This window comes from Nymphaea colorata, chromosome 7 (genome assembly GCF_008831285.2).
Source record: "Nymphaea colorata isolate Beijing-Zhang1983 chromosome 7, ASM883128v2, whole genome shotgun sequence".
NCBI lineage: Eukaryota > Viridiplantae > Streptophyta > Magnoliopsida > Nymphaeales > Nymphaeaceae > Nymphaea > Nymphaea colorata.
In genome coordinates, this window is record NC_045144.1 from 19,138,068 (window position 1) to 19,154,121 (window position 16,054).

Consider the following 16,054-nt stretch of genomic DNA (forward strand, 5'->3'; position numbering starts at 1 on the left):
CAGCCACTCAATGCAATTGGTTTGCCATCGATTCGATTCGAATTCGGCCGATTTTTATAGCTCTAGCTGAATGGCTTTTTATGTCATTGGGTCTCTTTACCAGCCTATAAATGACTCCTAACATGTTTCTCATGGAGTATGCAACCCTCAACTTTAAGCCTGAAAAGAGAGTGTAGGTGGCTTTTTTGGGGTCCCCTAATTGGATTGTGACTCAACTCAGATTTGGGCTTGAATTTCTAAAATCTTGGTAGGGCACATGCATCAGACCCAACATCTACCTACAATCTGGCTGGATCCTTGTCAGATTTCAAACTCAATTAAGTGGATCCACTCACCTAAAACATAAACAGATGCAAGTTTGATGATCAGAATTCAGATATCATTTTCGTTACCGGATCCAAATAAGCGAATCTTTGTCAGCAGTGGGTTTTGCACTAAAGATATGGTGACATTATTCATATAGAGAGAAATTTGAAGTATACACAGACCACAAGAGCCTTAAGTATGTCATCTCCCAAAAAGGAGCTAAACATGTTCTATCAAAGGTCGCTTGAATATCTGAAAGATTACGACTTTGATATGTCCAATCCATTGACATCCCCAGCAGCAGTGTTGTCAGAATCAGCATGAATTCGGATCAGTGGCAGACCAATTCGATTCGTTGGACGTCAGTGCCATGTGTCAAATTTAAAATATATTTCTTTTATTTTGATTACTCTTTTATATTTTCTCAACAAGAAATAATTTTTTTTAAATATTTTCTGCTTATTCACAACTAATAGGGTTCAAAAATGGCATATAACAGTACTACCTAGCAGTAAGGAAGGCATTAAGTCATGTGGGTTTCCCTTGTCTAATATAAGCAATTAGTATCCCCATGAGACCTCCACTATTGAAAGAAAGTGGAGAGAGAAAAAAAGGAAATGTCAAGTGGGACCTATTCCCACTTGCCCTTTTTCCTTTGTGAGGTGTCTTTTGATCATTCAATTGCACATGCCACACCACTATTGACCAATGCTCCTGCTTTAAATGGCTTTCTCATGTGTAGGTTTAGCTTTTAATGTTGCTACTCTTGTGTCTAGTGGCTTGAGTACCACTCTTAGTGCTTCAAGCATGAATAACATTTCTGCATTATCATGTTCATTCTCAGCTTAAAACTATCAATTCCCTCACTTTTAACTACGAGGAAAGTAGTCTTAGGGGGTTTGGCGCACTGCTCAGATCATTGGTTTGTAAGCAGCAGGACACTCGTTCGAGTTATACATGGGTGTCGGCCTTGCTTCTGCCTACGGATGTCAACAGATCGTATTCAGATCAGATATATTATTAAGCATATCTGCTTTTTTGGATATTCACATATTCGGATTCAAATTTGAATAAAGAAAAGTCATATTCGAATCCGAATCTAAAATCTGATTTTACAATCCAATTCCGATCTGAATCAGAATTTTAATTTTCAACCGAATTTTGCCCATTTTCAAAATTTAATAGCATTAGATACAGGATATTTGTCTAAAAAGAAATCCAATCCGAATCTATATCTGAATCCGATCAGATATTTATGTATATCTAAATCTGAATCTGATTGGACGCCATTTATTAAATCTGAATCCGATCCAATTTCTTAATCGGATAATAATTTTTTTTTATATCCGATTTTTTTGGATCGGTCTATCAGATATTCGATTCAAATCAGATATATTGACATTTCAACTTCTGCCATTGGGTGGGACCAGTTTACCAGCTTCCACCCATTGAGGGCCTCACACTAAGCACCACACATTTTTGGACATTCCGGCCAAAAGGAAGGAGAAAGGAGACATGGCTTCGACTCTCACTCAAATGGGGAAATGCATGCTGTTCCCATTCAGCCAAACTATTGGGAAGGTCATTGATCCCGTTCTAGGGGTAGAGCCACATGTCGGCATGTGTGGGCAGTTGCCCACACAATCTTGCATATTTTATTAATTTTGACATAGGTGGTTTTCAAGAATTTGTTTATCCATTTTTTGTGTGCACTTAATTATTTATTTAGTACTCCTTAATCTTTTTATTATGTTAATCTTGTTATTATGTTTAATATTTTCTTGAATGAGCGATCTTTGGCAAAAAAAATTCTGGCTCTGCACCCCACCCCTTCCCTGTTCCTTTTAACTTTATGCATGACAAAAGTAAGGAAGTCAATTAATGATATTAACTATCATCCCTAAGGGGGGTTGGCATAATAACGAGGCCGGGGTTGGTAGACAGTTAGTTTCCGTTTCAAATGTTCGAAACATCAATTCTCTTTGATGTAAAAGGGAGGGTTGCACTAAGCGGCATCATGATGCACCAAAAGCAGACCATATACTTTATACAGATGAGAGATTTGGTAGCCTTCTATCAAATAGTGGGAAACCCCATATCTGCCTATTTAGATATTTGCTTAACTTGATTTGAGATAGGTTTCGGATTCAAATGAAAAAAAAAGTAGACATCCAAAATATAAACTACATTCAAGTTCATGTATAATCAATTCCGGTGCTAGATTTGGTAAGAAAAGTCATACATCATGCATAATGTTCATTCAGTTACTCGTGATTTGGATCTCATTACCAAATCAAACTATTCTATTTCGGATTCAAATTTAATATTGGATTGCATTTGACCCGTTCACAAACCAAATGCCAAAGGTGCATAGTGAGGTATTGAACTTTACGTTAAGCTTCTAAGATGATTCAACTTAGCTAAGTGTGTGCAGAGCCCACACAGCCACTATCACATTATTGGTACTAAAATTTTGGTCAACTAACTTTGAATGCATAAAGATTAGTGCTTGCTTAAACATTATTAAATTATATAATGTGCAATTGATTGATAATGTGAGTTGGGTATAATCAAACACAAAATCATATTAACTTGCTTAATCATTTGCTGATTGGCTAATTATATGGAATCCATGGCGGTGAGTGCTTAAACTAGCCATGAACAGTTGATCCTTTGAAGAATCAAATGTTATGCAGCTCATAAATATTTATTTTGCATAATAATAATAATAATAAATTATCTAGTTTAGTCGACCCTTACCTTGAAAATGAATTCATAATTAAAAAAAAAAAATTGCTTCAATATTAAAAAAATTTGAAAATATAGTTTCACCCTTATGTGTGTAATAATTAAAAGTTAGCTGTGGGTCTGTGAAAATTTGAGAAGGAAGGAGTATATTTGCCAACGGTAGCAAAGTTGGTGTGTAAGAAAAAAAAAAAAGGTAGCAAAGATTTTTAATAAACAGGTTGTTAAAAGTGTAAATAACTTCAAAAGTCCGCTAACTTGTCGGCATTCCAAGTGATTTTGAAATTATCGTCATAAAAACGGATAAATTTCCGTAAATATCGGTGGCGCCTGCAGTATATATATGGGTCCACGAGAGGGAAGGGAATTGGAGGGAAAAATTGAAACCGCGGGAACCCTTCTCGAAATGGCCAGACTCCGGCTGCCGAGCTCCTCCGATGAAGAGGAGGATTCTGGCGGAGGCGTCCGTAACCGAGCGAGCAGCAGCCGGAACCCTGACGGAGCTAGGGTCGACCAGAGGAAGGACGCGAGGGCTTCGAGGCGCCTCCAGATCCTTGACTCGCCCTACGGAGAAGAGGAAGAAGAAGCGCGTGGCGGTCCTCCGGTTGATCCCCCGGCGCCGCCTGCGGCAGCAGCAGCGACGGAGGACCACACCGTTGAGATATCAGACGATGATGAATTCATCGATGTCCCAGACTTCTTCACTCCCCCTTCGTCTTCCCCTCCTCGCGCCCAAGACGATCTTGGCGGCGCCTCCTCTGGAATGCCTCCCGAATCCGCCGTTCTAGAAGAAGAATCTGGCGATAGTCCAGTGGCGGGACTGCTTCGTGGAATAGGAGCAAGGCCTCGCAGGGAATGGTTGGATTCTTGCATCCGAAGGTTAGCTGATGCTCGGCCCGGGTTTGCCAGATTAAGCGTCCGAGAGCAGGCAGATCTCTGTCTTAAACAATATCTCTTCGCCGATTTCAATTTAGCTGGTGCTGGCGTTCTTCCTCCTAACATCCACACGATGCATGCCGTTGAAATTGGCGGCCCGTTCATTCTGCAGGTAACCACTGAGCTAAAATTAGTTTCTCGTTTTTTGCTTTTACCTAACTCTTTGGTGATAATCAATTATTTATGTTTATTACATTTCACTTTCTCGTGGCCCGGAAGAACATCGGATCAACCATTCTTTCCCATGTTTTAATGTGTTCTTCAACACTTCCTGCTTCATCTCATCTTCAGAGTTTCTACGCGAACACTTTATCGTTGCTCCTGTGTCTCTCTTGGGGACAAATTAGATGAAACCACTTTCCAGATAAATATATTAGGTTGTAATGATTTTTGTGCTCTGCAGTATGATACCCTTGTCTGTCATGTATAGCGGGGTAACTTAAATCCAATGCACGAGGCCTTACTTTCTTTGTGCACCTATTCATTAACAAATGCGATAATTAATAAGTTGCCACAGAGATTTTACGACATAGTTTCCTGGATAACGTGCTATTATGGATGAATATTTTCCTTTTATTACATTCTGCATTTTTAGTGTTTAGGTCGTTATTATTCTTTCATTCCGATTATAGCAGAATATCATGGACTTGAATATTTTTGCATCATACAGACGCTTTTTTTAATTAATGACTTGGCCCGGAACTGACCCAAGTTCTGGTACAACCCGTCCTGTAGTTGGTCTTTGATTGGAATGTGAATTTCACAATGCCAAACTATTCCTGCCTCAGGATATTAGATTTCACTACCCTTTAGGCACATTTATCGGTGCATATTGGATCCCAGATTTGAGAGTTGAACCTGGTTTTCAGAAATTGATATCAACTATAACAGCCCAGCTCAAAACCAACCCGAGTGCTCAGTGAAACAGATCCCAATTCATCCAATGGCTGGCTTTGCTTAAAACTTTGAAAAGGTTACTAACCAAGACAGCTGGTAGTATGAGACATGAGTATATAAACCCTTCAAAGGTTCTGAAAATGTTCAACATAGTACATTTAGAATGCACCTTATGTCACCTACAACAACTACAACATGTTAGACACCATAAATGCACCCCATGTCACTTCATGGATGCTGTCAATCATGTGACAAACACTATTAACAGCAGCATATTTTGTCAGCTGTGTTGTAAAACTTGACTGATTCTGAACCATTGTTCAATAATTTGTAATGAGCATGACACTCCATCTGTCCTGTTCTTAAACTCATGCCATTATAAGTGTGTGCAAAGAGTCCATGTCTGTTCCATGTGACACTGGCTGCCTTTTTTCTTAATCAAGCTTTTGTTCTTTCCGTATTAATTGTTTAGATCTCCTTGGTGGGGATGGAACTAGAGTTTGTTTTTCTGTTTTGAATGGAGGTCCTCTCCAAGAAGATTGAAAGATTGATTTTGTTGATGCAAAAAACTTCTTGTAGTACTTGTAATATTTTTCCACTGAACTCTTTCCTCTGATCAGAATTTGTTGTTAATGACTCTTCCAACTCTTTGGTATGCTATAGGGATTGTTTTGTAATTGTAACATTATACATGGTTTGATTCATGGAATATATATCAACACTTGGTCAAGATCCAGGTATTTGCTTGCTTTGGTGTTTCCCTCACATACCATTGCTTCTAAGAAACATGGTTGAGATAACTATCCAAGTTTTTCTCAAATGCATGCTTAGGAATTGATGCTTTTTAAGTTCCAAGATGTTCAAGTTGCTTTATACATGTAGTAATGTCCCTTCTTCTAATGCTGAATAGAATTTTCTCTAGGTGGATGAAATAGTTAATGTGGGTTCTCCTCTACGGGACAGGTATAAGGAAGCCCCTGCTAGTAACAAAAGGTGCCTCAAACTGTCCATGACTGATGGTATTCAGCATGTATTTGGCATTGAATACCGTCCAATAAAGGACCTTAAGGTTCTGGCTCCAGCTGGTTTGAAGGTGACTATTTTGTGCCCCTTGCCTCTTAAAATTTGCCCATAGTCATGATGGTGTCTTCTGAACATGAAGTCATCTTTTCAAGAAGTAACTTATATTATTGTGCACTCTTGGGCTAATATTTGCTTGGCCTGGTGCATTTAAATTTCTTTAGTAGACGACTACATGGGTAAGGGTTATTCATAGTTCTGTTTGTCAACTGCTGATGTACGTATCTTCATGTAAGTTGATTCCTGTGACAGTAACACCAGATGGAATGACATAACTGAAGAATAATTGAAAGTGTATTTCTAAATTATTTTGAATAGGTCTGGGGAAGGATCTAAATTCCTTAGCATCATGGCTTCTCAAATACCTCCAAGCTCAGCTTGCCCACAGCAGATGACTGCTTCATCTACGTCATTTGAAGGGCCAATCACGCATGTTGTAGTTGATATCTCATGCAATACTAGCTAACCATTCACAATTTCTTACGAAACTTTGGCATCATTAATCTGAAGAGTCGAAGACTGCTGTGTAATGTCAGATCCTTGCAGAAGCAAACACAAAGCGAGGATTGCCCTTTATTACACATTGTATGTGCATGCAGTGTCTACTGTTATCAGACTGAAGCTGCTTACTGGCAAGCAACAATTCAATGATTTATTATTCATGAAATTAAAGACATAAGTTGCTCCTGTTTTAGAGATTTTGTTAGTAAACAGCTATCTAAAAATGAATCCTAAAACAACTCCAAAATCTTTTTATTTTCCAATACTTGTTGGACATTTTCTTGACATGCCTATTAATGTTGTCTTGAGATGTTCATTTGAAAAATGCCTTAAGTTTTCCAGAAAATGACTGAAAAACTATTTAACTCATCCTGTGCATTTAAACGTTCTTGAGAAAAAGCTATGATCATATTTTCTTGATACTGGTCCTTGCATGCTTTCTAAAGGGATACTTAGTACTTGAGATATGCTTTGGTAGAATCTGCAAATTGATAGGTAGTTGCAATATGAAAACACAATGAACTCACAAAGAATTATGTCAATGAACTTGTCTTATACTGGTTGAGAAGGATCTATGTTATGGTTGCAGGTTGCAGTTCAGAATGTTCATGTACGACGTGGACTTCTCATGCTGGTTGCAGAAGTTTTGGAGGTTTTAGGAGGATCAGTTGAATACTTGGATGCAGCTCGAAGGAGGCTTGTTGATGAAGTAAATAAGCCTCCAAGAGGAAGAAGGTAAACATATGTATGATTTTCTTTTTGATTAATTAAATCAAGGTCAGGGATTGAACTGTAGGCTCGGCTTGTAACAAAAAATGTTCCACTTGGTGTAAACCATCACTGATCTAGTCATCATCATCTCATGCTAGTAATTGTGATTGCCAGTCTATCTTGGCCCCATGTCGTGGCCTCATCATATTATCCATTAGCATCATTATCATTTTCCACTGCCATCTTTAGCAGTACCCCAGCCACATAAGCTTCTGCTACTGTCGGCAGCATTAAAACATCATTATCATTTATCGATGTCATGATAGCCACTGTTTGTATCTGCATATGGACATGCTTCTTTACTTGGAAGTGATCATTTTACTGACTATCAGCGTTGACATTGCAGGATATGGCATTGCTGTCATCTTTTACTCATTTCACTGTCATGTTTGTTATTATGCTGTGATGTTTGAACTTTGAAGCATGAACAGGACATATGACCGATATCAAAATTGCTTTATCTTATTTTCCGAGACAAGTTTATTGATACTTGAGTAAGCAGCTTGCAATTGTGCATTCTTATCTATATAAAGCCTTAGGTGTATGGACATGTGAATGTATGTAGGTGCTGGTCTATGCATGTAGATGTGTGAGAGTGTCTGTGCATGCTTGCAGCTTTTGGAACTTGAGAATTTTCACCACATTTTTTTCCATGATGGATGTCTAAATCGTAGTCACAAAAAACATGTTTTCAAAAAAAAAAAAAAAGCGGTAAATAAATTTGCCGTTTAAACTTTAAAAAAATGCTGTTGTTTTGAAAAAAATGTTAAAATGAAAAAAGTGAAAAAACACGTTTTTTCCTATTTTTTCATGTTTTGTTAATTCTAAACAGTGTTTTTTTGTTTTCTAATTTTTATTTGTTGCAAATCTACTTGTTTTTTGATGTTTGTGTTATTTGTTTCTCACTTATTTTATTTTCTCTCATTTTTAGTTTTTTTTTTTAATTTTTAAAAATTTACCTTATTTTTTTCATTTTTCCTTTTTTGTCATGCTTGTTGTATTATACCCAAGAAAAACCTTGCCGGTTATAACCTGAGAAAGTTTTTGTGACTGTGGTTGAAATTAGTTCTTAAAGATTATATATGTAAAATATTAATCTACCTTATAGACTAAGCGGGGTGCTGAAGATCTAGACATGGATGAAGTGGATATGTTTTATCTTTATTTACATAGTTTACTACTTTCTGTCATGGCAACTTGTATTTGGAACCTGTGTCACCTGAATGTGGGTGCGGGTGCCCGCACGGCACATCTCATAAAATTTAGGTGCAGCGGTGCGGTGAGAATATTTTATTATTATTATTATCTTTTATGGTTTTACCTTCAAAGTTCAAAATAAAATTTTTTAAATATAATAAATTTAAGAATAGATAGTCTCTATAGTTCACTCAGTCATGAACTAACAAATGCACATGCACTTGAATAACACAATTATACAAGTACACATTAATTTACACAACCTTATTCATATACGAAAATCAGAATTAACTCAGTTAGTCTCCACCCAGTAGTTTTGAAAGTTTGAAGACGAAGAAAATAAGCATTCCAATAAAATCAAGCTGATGTTAAGTAGTTGAGCCAGTTTCATTATTAGGGAAAACTAAAAAAACATACAAGTTCGCCATTTATTTTAGACTGCATAGCAAATGATAGTTAAAAGCAGTAGCAACAGTTTAAAATTCAGTAACAGGACATCGACAAAATTTTCTAGCATATATTGTGAAGCACATCTAGGAGGGGCGAGAGACAAGGGGCGAGGTCGACGTGGGCGGTTGACTTTGTTAAAAATTAAAAAAAAACCTAAAAATTGGACGAAAATAGATCGACTCACATTTGACTGCACCCGACTCGGGTCTTGTTTGACCACTTTGGGTGCGCATCGGAGGCTCACCCTCATCGCGTCGACGCGGGTGCGAGGCCAAAAAGGGCACACCCTGGTGACTTAGTTTGGATCTATTCTGGCATTTCAATATTTGTCATAGGCAAAAACATTTGGTGAAACCATTAGATTCTGATAGGCCACAAGAGCTGGTAAGTGGTATGTATAACTGTAATTTGGTGCCAGATATAAGATTTCAAATTTTATCACCCGTTACTTCATGTTGCTACTGCGAGATCAGTGTGATGTGTGAAAAAAATCCACACAGAGTTAACAAGAACCAGAGTATGTAAATATTCTGCATGTTACAAATTAACTAAAAGCATTTTTGAAAAGCAAAAAAAATGCAAGTGAGGCCTAAGGTCATATATATGCAACACTGATTTAAGTTGGCTACTAGCTAGTGTCAACTGCCTTGATTAAGTAGCTCTTCGATACTCATAAATGCCAGTCTCCAAAATCTGTAAGACTATAGGAGGCTGATGGCTGCTGTATAGGATTACAAATGGGTCAGATTCAGAACTGCTAAATTATTAGGGGGCAGGTCAGAATTGGATCACAATGGAAGACAACAAAAATCTATAAATCAGATCCCATCAATTTGTAACCCTACTTTTATAAATCAGCCCGTATTCAAACTATAAAAATATCTTTTTTCTCAAGTGCCTTGAGCTATAACCATAAGCACTTTATCTGAAGTCACTGTATTCACCTTGGTTGCATTTTCACAGAGTTGTGCCTATGTTAAATTAACTTATGGAATGAGCTGTGCTTTCTCGGACAGTTGCCTGCATATTTTTGGTATTTTTTATGTCAGTTATGTGTAAAATGCACTGCATAGTGCATACTTAGGGAAATGTTTTCCCTGCTGGATCATGTAGAACTGTCCTCATTGAATATATGTTGAAACAACTTATTATTACTGAGCTTTCTTGCTTTTCCATCATCTTCTTATCTATTTCTTATTACAAGACTGGAAAGCGTGCTTACTGCTTATGCTGATTCAGTCTTGCTAGTGATGTTAAAGTTTTGAATCATGTGAGATTCATGACTAATTGAAGCCTGAAGGCAATTGTCCACTTTCTTATTCAATTGTATTATTTTGTTAATGCAGAAGGCCTAGAGGAGAAGTGGTTTCTTCTTTGGTTGAACGGGCTCGTCTTGCTGCTTGGCCTCCAAGTATGTTAGATGACTTGGCAGACCTTAGCTCATCAGAACATTTGAATTTACGAACACCAACATCAAACCAAGGTACCATTTAGAGTATGTGTCATTGTCTGTTCCCGGGATGCCAGGACTAAGACAGCCTGTTTTTGGCATCGAGGTGTGGTTGTGCCTTTTTATCAAGTGGAACGTGATGATCGACAGTAATGTGAAACATCTGTTAATGCAGAATGCACTGTGTGTTTTGCGCATCCAATGTTTGCATTGTTTATCTGTCCATGGAACATGTGCATTCTGTGGACAGCAAGTCAAACACTCTCTTACACACTTTCAGAAACTAATTTGTCAAGCTGTTTCTGACATGTTCTGCAATTATTTCTGCATGTATCTCTTATTATCTGTCCGTTTACATGATTCTGTCTTCCTGTTAGAAAAATATGTTTCTTTGAGGATTAACCTTGTCGCAAATCTGTATGTGCATCTACGTGAACCTTCTTTGCTTTTATGGGGAAAAGGAATCACATGGTTATATCTCAACGACTTCATCAGTTGTTCTATCTCTCAACTTAGTCAACCACTTGATGCATCTCCCAGTCTAGATTTTGGAGAGGATGATGGTGGGCAGGGTCTATACTCACAAAGTCCCAAACTCATGACTGCCTTGAAACCTTGTAATGGTTTACTCAGGTCTCTATAAATAGAGTCCAAGACAGGTCACTTTTTGATCCTGTGGGCAACTTCACATATTGTGGTTAGTAATGAACTACATCAGGAGCGGACTCGATTATTACAGTTAAACTGATGTCCCACAATTTATTCCTTAAATCATCTGGACCCTATGGGGAATGCTTCATCCCTTCTCTTAGGCTCCTGAAGTAATTCAAGCATAATTTAGTTATAGCCATGGGCTGGATAAGATGCATGATTTTCTAAGAGATGGGCTTCCAATGGTTCTTGCACTGCCTGAGCATCTCTTTTATTTTAGGTCATCCACCAATTTTCTGCATGTATTTTGGTGTCTATGGCTTGGAAAGAATCTTACTGGTTATGGGTTGTGGCATCTTGAATTTTGATGCATGGTCTGATTGAGATTCACATTCCTTTCTGTGTCTATCTGGATCACTGGATGCAACTGTATTGAAAATTGAAAACATGATTCTGTTGGTTAAATTTGGAAGCTTATTTACCTCAACCTGGAGTCCATCTACTGCATCTGAATTCTGTAAGGTCCCATCTCCAAATGCATAGTACTAACCACCTCTGTCAGTTATTCAGCCTGTAACCAGTATTGATCTTATCCTGAGACGACCTTGTCTCTTTTCTAAGTTCTTTTAATGTGCAACTGTGCATCTTAATTGTTCATGACCCACAGAACAGCCGGTATCTGAAGTGGAAAATTGTATGCATAGGCACTGGCACAATTGAGCAGGTCAGAAGAATATGACCATGCCTTTTGCCTTAAGCGCTTCACTGACTATCAGAAGGGATTAGGTAAACCATTCTTTTTATGTGGAATGGTAGATTTAGATTTCATAGTTTCTCTTCAAACTTCAAACCGAAGAGGATAATTTGTTTACAGTTTGCTGGTTATTTGTTTACCATTAAAAACTGTTCTTTCCATGGAGATTCCTGCTAGTTCAATCTAAAAGCTGTATGCCTATAGGAGTTTCTTTGTGAGCATGTTGTGTTAGTGTTCCCTACTTTTTTGTAGCATCAGCTGTTGATAGTACAATTTTAAATTAGATCAATGCTTGTTTGCCTTTCATCTGCAAGTTCTTGAGACATCATGTCATCTCCTTGGGATGTAATATACATCAGCTTCCACTCAGTGTGTATGTATATGCATGGGTGTGTGTGTTTGTGTGTTTTTAAAATTTATAGATGTGAATTTGGCATTTGGTGTCATGCACACATGCAGCTGATTTATCATCTTTTCCCACCGGAGATAACCAAGAAAGAGGTTCTGAGGCATTCACTTCTAGAAGTGTCACAGAGAACATTATCTCTAACCACTTGCCGAATGCCAGAACCAGTGTAGATGGCAGTATGGATCACGAAATTGATCAAGTTAATGTGTATGTTCTTTACCATGTCTTGTGAATCACAGCTTCATATATGTAAGTTTTGGGTTACTTGTGTCCTCTTTTCTGATATAGTGCCTCATTTTTTCCCCTTAATTCAGAAGACATGGAAATGAAGAAGAGGTTCATTTGGCTAAACGGGCTCATCTTTCTACAAGTCATCGAGTTGAATTTGAAGGTTCATCAATCTCTGATGCTGTAGCATCAGAACATCCGGATACAGTGCCGTCATCACATCAAGGTCTTTGTGATCTTGCCTATTATTTGGTGAACCTTCAGTACAGTTTGGTCAGATAAATGGTGCCAAGTTTGAACTTTTAGTTTTGCATTTCCAATCCGTTGTTAGAGTTGCAATCAAACACATAACGGCACCAGTTAGAGATTATTAGATGATAAACTACCCTGTAATTTTTAAGGTGTTACATTAACCCTGAATTGATTCACTCTGCTTCCTGCCAAAGATGGCCTAACATGCCCAATCCATTTATTCTGGTATCATGAATGGTATAATAGAAAATAATACTATGAGTCGAATTTTGAATGTTGGGTTTGGTGACAGAATGCAAGCACAGGAAATGATATTATGATAGTGTCACCTGCTTCTAGGAAACCTATGATGCTAAAGTCAAGCAGACTGTCCATGTTTTGGGTGGCAACGACCAAATTTTGTTCTTTTGTGAGAACCAGCTATTTGCTGCACATTTTAATGATGAAACAAAGCCTTGAAAATATCTAACTTGAATTGAATAAGCCAAAGGTTTTTATTGAGCAGTAAGTTCTCCTGATTGTTGATTAAGCCTGCTTATTAATTTAAAACCAAGCAAATTATCAGTCATTTTTAGCGGCTGCTTTAGCAAACATGCCACAGATATTGCCATGGTTGGTGTAAATTATTATTTATATGGCGGGATTTGCACCTTGGAATTTGCTTGACGCTGCTTTCTGTTTCGTTATTGGTCAGCCAACTCAGCCTTATTGATATTTGCTGACTTCGTGTGCGAAGTAGGTTCCATGGTCATAGGTGGGAATGATGAGCAAATGGTCACAGACGAATCTTCTGCCAGAAGAGTCAGTTGGGACGGTGTATCTGAGACTTCTCCAGATGTCATTTCCACTGAAGTTGGTGCTCATGCGGTGAACGAAACGAGTCAATCCCAGATGTATGTGACCTTGACTGTTTGAAGAAGCAAATGTTTGGATTTTTAAGGGATTTAACTTTAAGTGTTTTATCTGCTTCAGGAGACGGAGATTACAAGTGTCCGGTTATTTGTCTAAGCAAGCTAATCTTCCTGCTCAGTCTGCAGATAGCTCGAACCTGTCGCGACCATCAGAGGACCCTATACAAGACCCTCTACGGTTGCAGCATGCATGTGCACTGCATTTAGACCAAGGTTATCTTTTCTCTGTCACAATTTTCTAATATTACCTGTATTAGTTTTGTTTCCATTTTTAACTTTTCCGAGTAGTGTCAGCACTTGATGGGGTCTCGCTTTGTTCTTGGATGGTCCACTTTGCTTGGGTAGATGAAAATTGTCGATAATATTGATGAATGTTTTCTTGACCTTTATTGGATTCCTTATGCGCCCTTTCACTTTATGTTGACTAACTTCTTTTCCATATCTAATATGAGCATGAATTATTCATATGAATGATCCAAAGACAGACAACGGACAAATCCTGCTGCCAAAAAACTAGTGTTGCTCCATGATAGCGTTAATTGAGAGGTGTTAAATTTGAGCAAACAGCACGGGTCTTGGTTAACTGTCTCTGGCTTACCTCTTTCTTTAACTTGATTACTTGGAAAACCACATGCGTCTTGGTGGACTTGCACTAATTAATCCTGTTTCTCCTATTTTTTGTGTACTTGGTTACTGGTCTACCAAACTATGCCGTCATAAGTTTTCATGAGCTTCCATGGCTCCTTTTCTATGACGGGAAAAATGTAAATGAATCAAGTGGCTCTTGACAGCCACACGTATTCCGACCACCCCAAAGCCATCCATCAGCCTTAGATGAATGAGCATCCCTCATTCAAGAACCTAAGCACTTGGTGTCATTATTTATTACTTATTAGGAACGGAAGTGGGTGAAATTAACATAGAAATTTTGGATTTTTCTACAACTGAGTCAATATGGTTGATTTCTCGCCAACTACAAGTTCGTTATTGATCCATTTATGCATTTCCAATCATGTCCTCCCTCAAGTCAAATCCTTTTCATTTGTTTCGACTTGATATTTTGCTTGCTACACTTGCAGAGTCAGCACCAGCCAGAACACTTGCTAAAGGTAGAATCGCTGATAAATTAGCTCTCAGGCGTTTGACCGGTGACAAGTGCAACAAACCTTCTAAAACGGTTATCGGTTTAGAGGGCACTATTGCAGAAGCTGCAGGATCTACTCTCGACTTAAACGAGCATTCTGGATCATCTTCAAAGGTTAAAAGTCGGATTGCGGTTGCAGAATTCAAGTCGACCCTGGGCCCCCCCGTCAGAGTCCAGTCGGCCGATGAGGTGGATCATCCTTACATCTTAAGCGGGGAGCAGGAGATGCCTTTTACATATATGGCTTGTCTACAGGCCAAACATGCGGTGAAGAAAGCGCATGGAAACGCCGAGGTAGTAGCTTTGTACTTTCTTTTTCCAATACTTGTATTCTGGTGTGTAACTGACCAAAGATATTATGTTGACATAGGAGTCCACGCTATCGACCCGAGGGAATATTAAGGTATGTTTCAAACTTCTTTACAGGCATTCCCAAATCTGAGATCTATCTGATTTTACCTGTGATATAATTCTCAGTGCTTCTTGACCGGGGTCAAAGGGTTTCAGTTCAAGGGTAGGAGCCAGTTTGAGTTACGTGTTTATGTTGATGATGGCAGCCTCATCTCAGAAGTCCTAATCGACCACAGGGTGAGTTGCACGACATGCCTCTTTGACATGCATGACATGGTAGTGTTTATTGAGATGGCTCGAGCTTTTTTTCTCCCTCCTTCAATTCGTTCTTTGAATTCCGTATCATCAACTCATCCCTTCAAAACTCATACAAGGAATTGGGACTTTCACTCTCGTTATTGTGATTAACTTATGCTTTTATGCTTCCAAACCAGCTTTCTATTAATATATGAACTCCTGGTTTGATCAGGTCGTGCAAAACGGGATAGGTTATTCCGCGGCGGAGGTAACAGCTGGTCTTTCTTCGCCAGACAAGGATAAGGTATCCAAGATGAGAGAAGTGATGAAGACCTTCCAGGCTTTCTTGGCCAACTTTGAGGTAATTTCACACTAGCACCTTCAGTTCGTGGCTGGTTCTCGATAACGTGGTTCGGAAAGATTTCTTCGATTACGTTGTGGCTACATTGTTCGCTCTATCTGGATAAATAAAGGAGTCAACAAGAGTTTATAATGCATATGTTTTCTTGGTGAATCCATTTACATTTTCAGGGAATCATGCTAATGGAGATAAATGACACCACCTCCGTGCCGGTAGCACTGGAGATGAACCAAGGTTGTCTATCCTCCGATGCCTGGATGCTTCTCCAGAGATTGAAATTATACACTGCTTCAAGAAGCGCACAGTACCGTCCTACCCCCATCAACATCTCCCCTTGATCGGATCACAGCCATTTAACAATCTCACACGAAGAACTTTCAGACACTACAGTTATTGAGGTACTACGAAACACGCAACTGCAGA

General features: G+C 38.5%; 1 protein-coding gene across 2 annotated transcripts; it reads left to right on the forward strand.

Moving 5' to 3' along the window:
• Positions 1-3,437: 3,437 nt before the first annotated feature.
• LOC116258187 (recQ-mediated genome instability protein 1) lies at positions 3,438-15,969 on the forward strand. 2 transcript variants are annotated; one of them, XM_031635338.2, is made up of 13 exons: positions 3,438-4,099; positions 5,807-5,977; positions 7,055-7,200; positions 10,230-10,366; positions 12,198-12,354; positions 12,462-12,601; positions 13,364-13,520; positions 13,600-13,751; positions 14,618-14,976; positions 15,053-15,085; positions 15,160-15,270; positions 15,503-15,631; positions 15,802-15,969. In XM_031635338.2, exons 1-13 carry the CDS (start codon positions 3,458-3,460, stop codon positions 15,967-15,969), a joined length of 2,502 nt encoding a protein of 833 aa, XP_031491198.1. In that variant the 5' UTR covers positions 3,438-3,457. The 2 variants fall into 2 exon arrangements, with proteins under 2 accessions (XP_031491198.1, XP_031491199.1); XM_031635339.2 differs by having other exon boundaries at positions 13,367-13,520.
• The last annotated feature ends 85 nt before the right edge of the window (positions 15,970-16,054 follow it).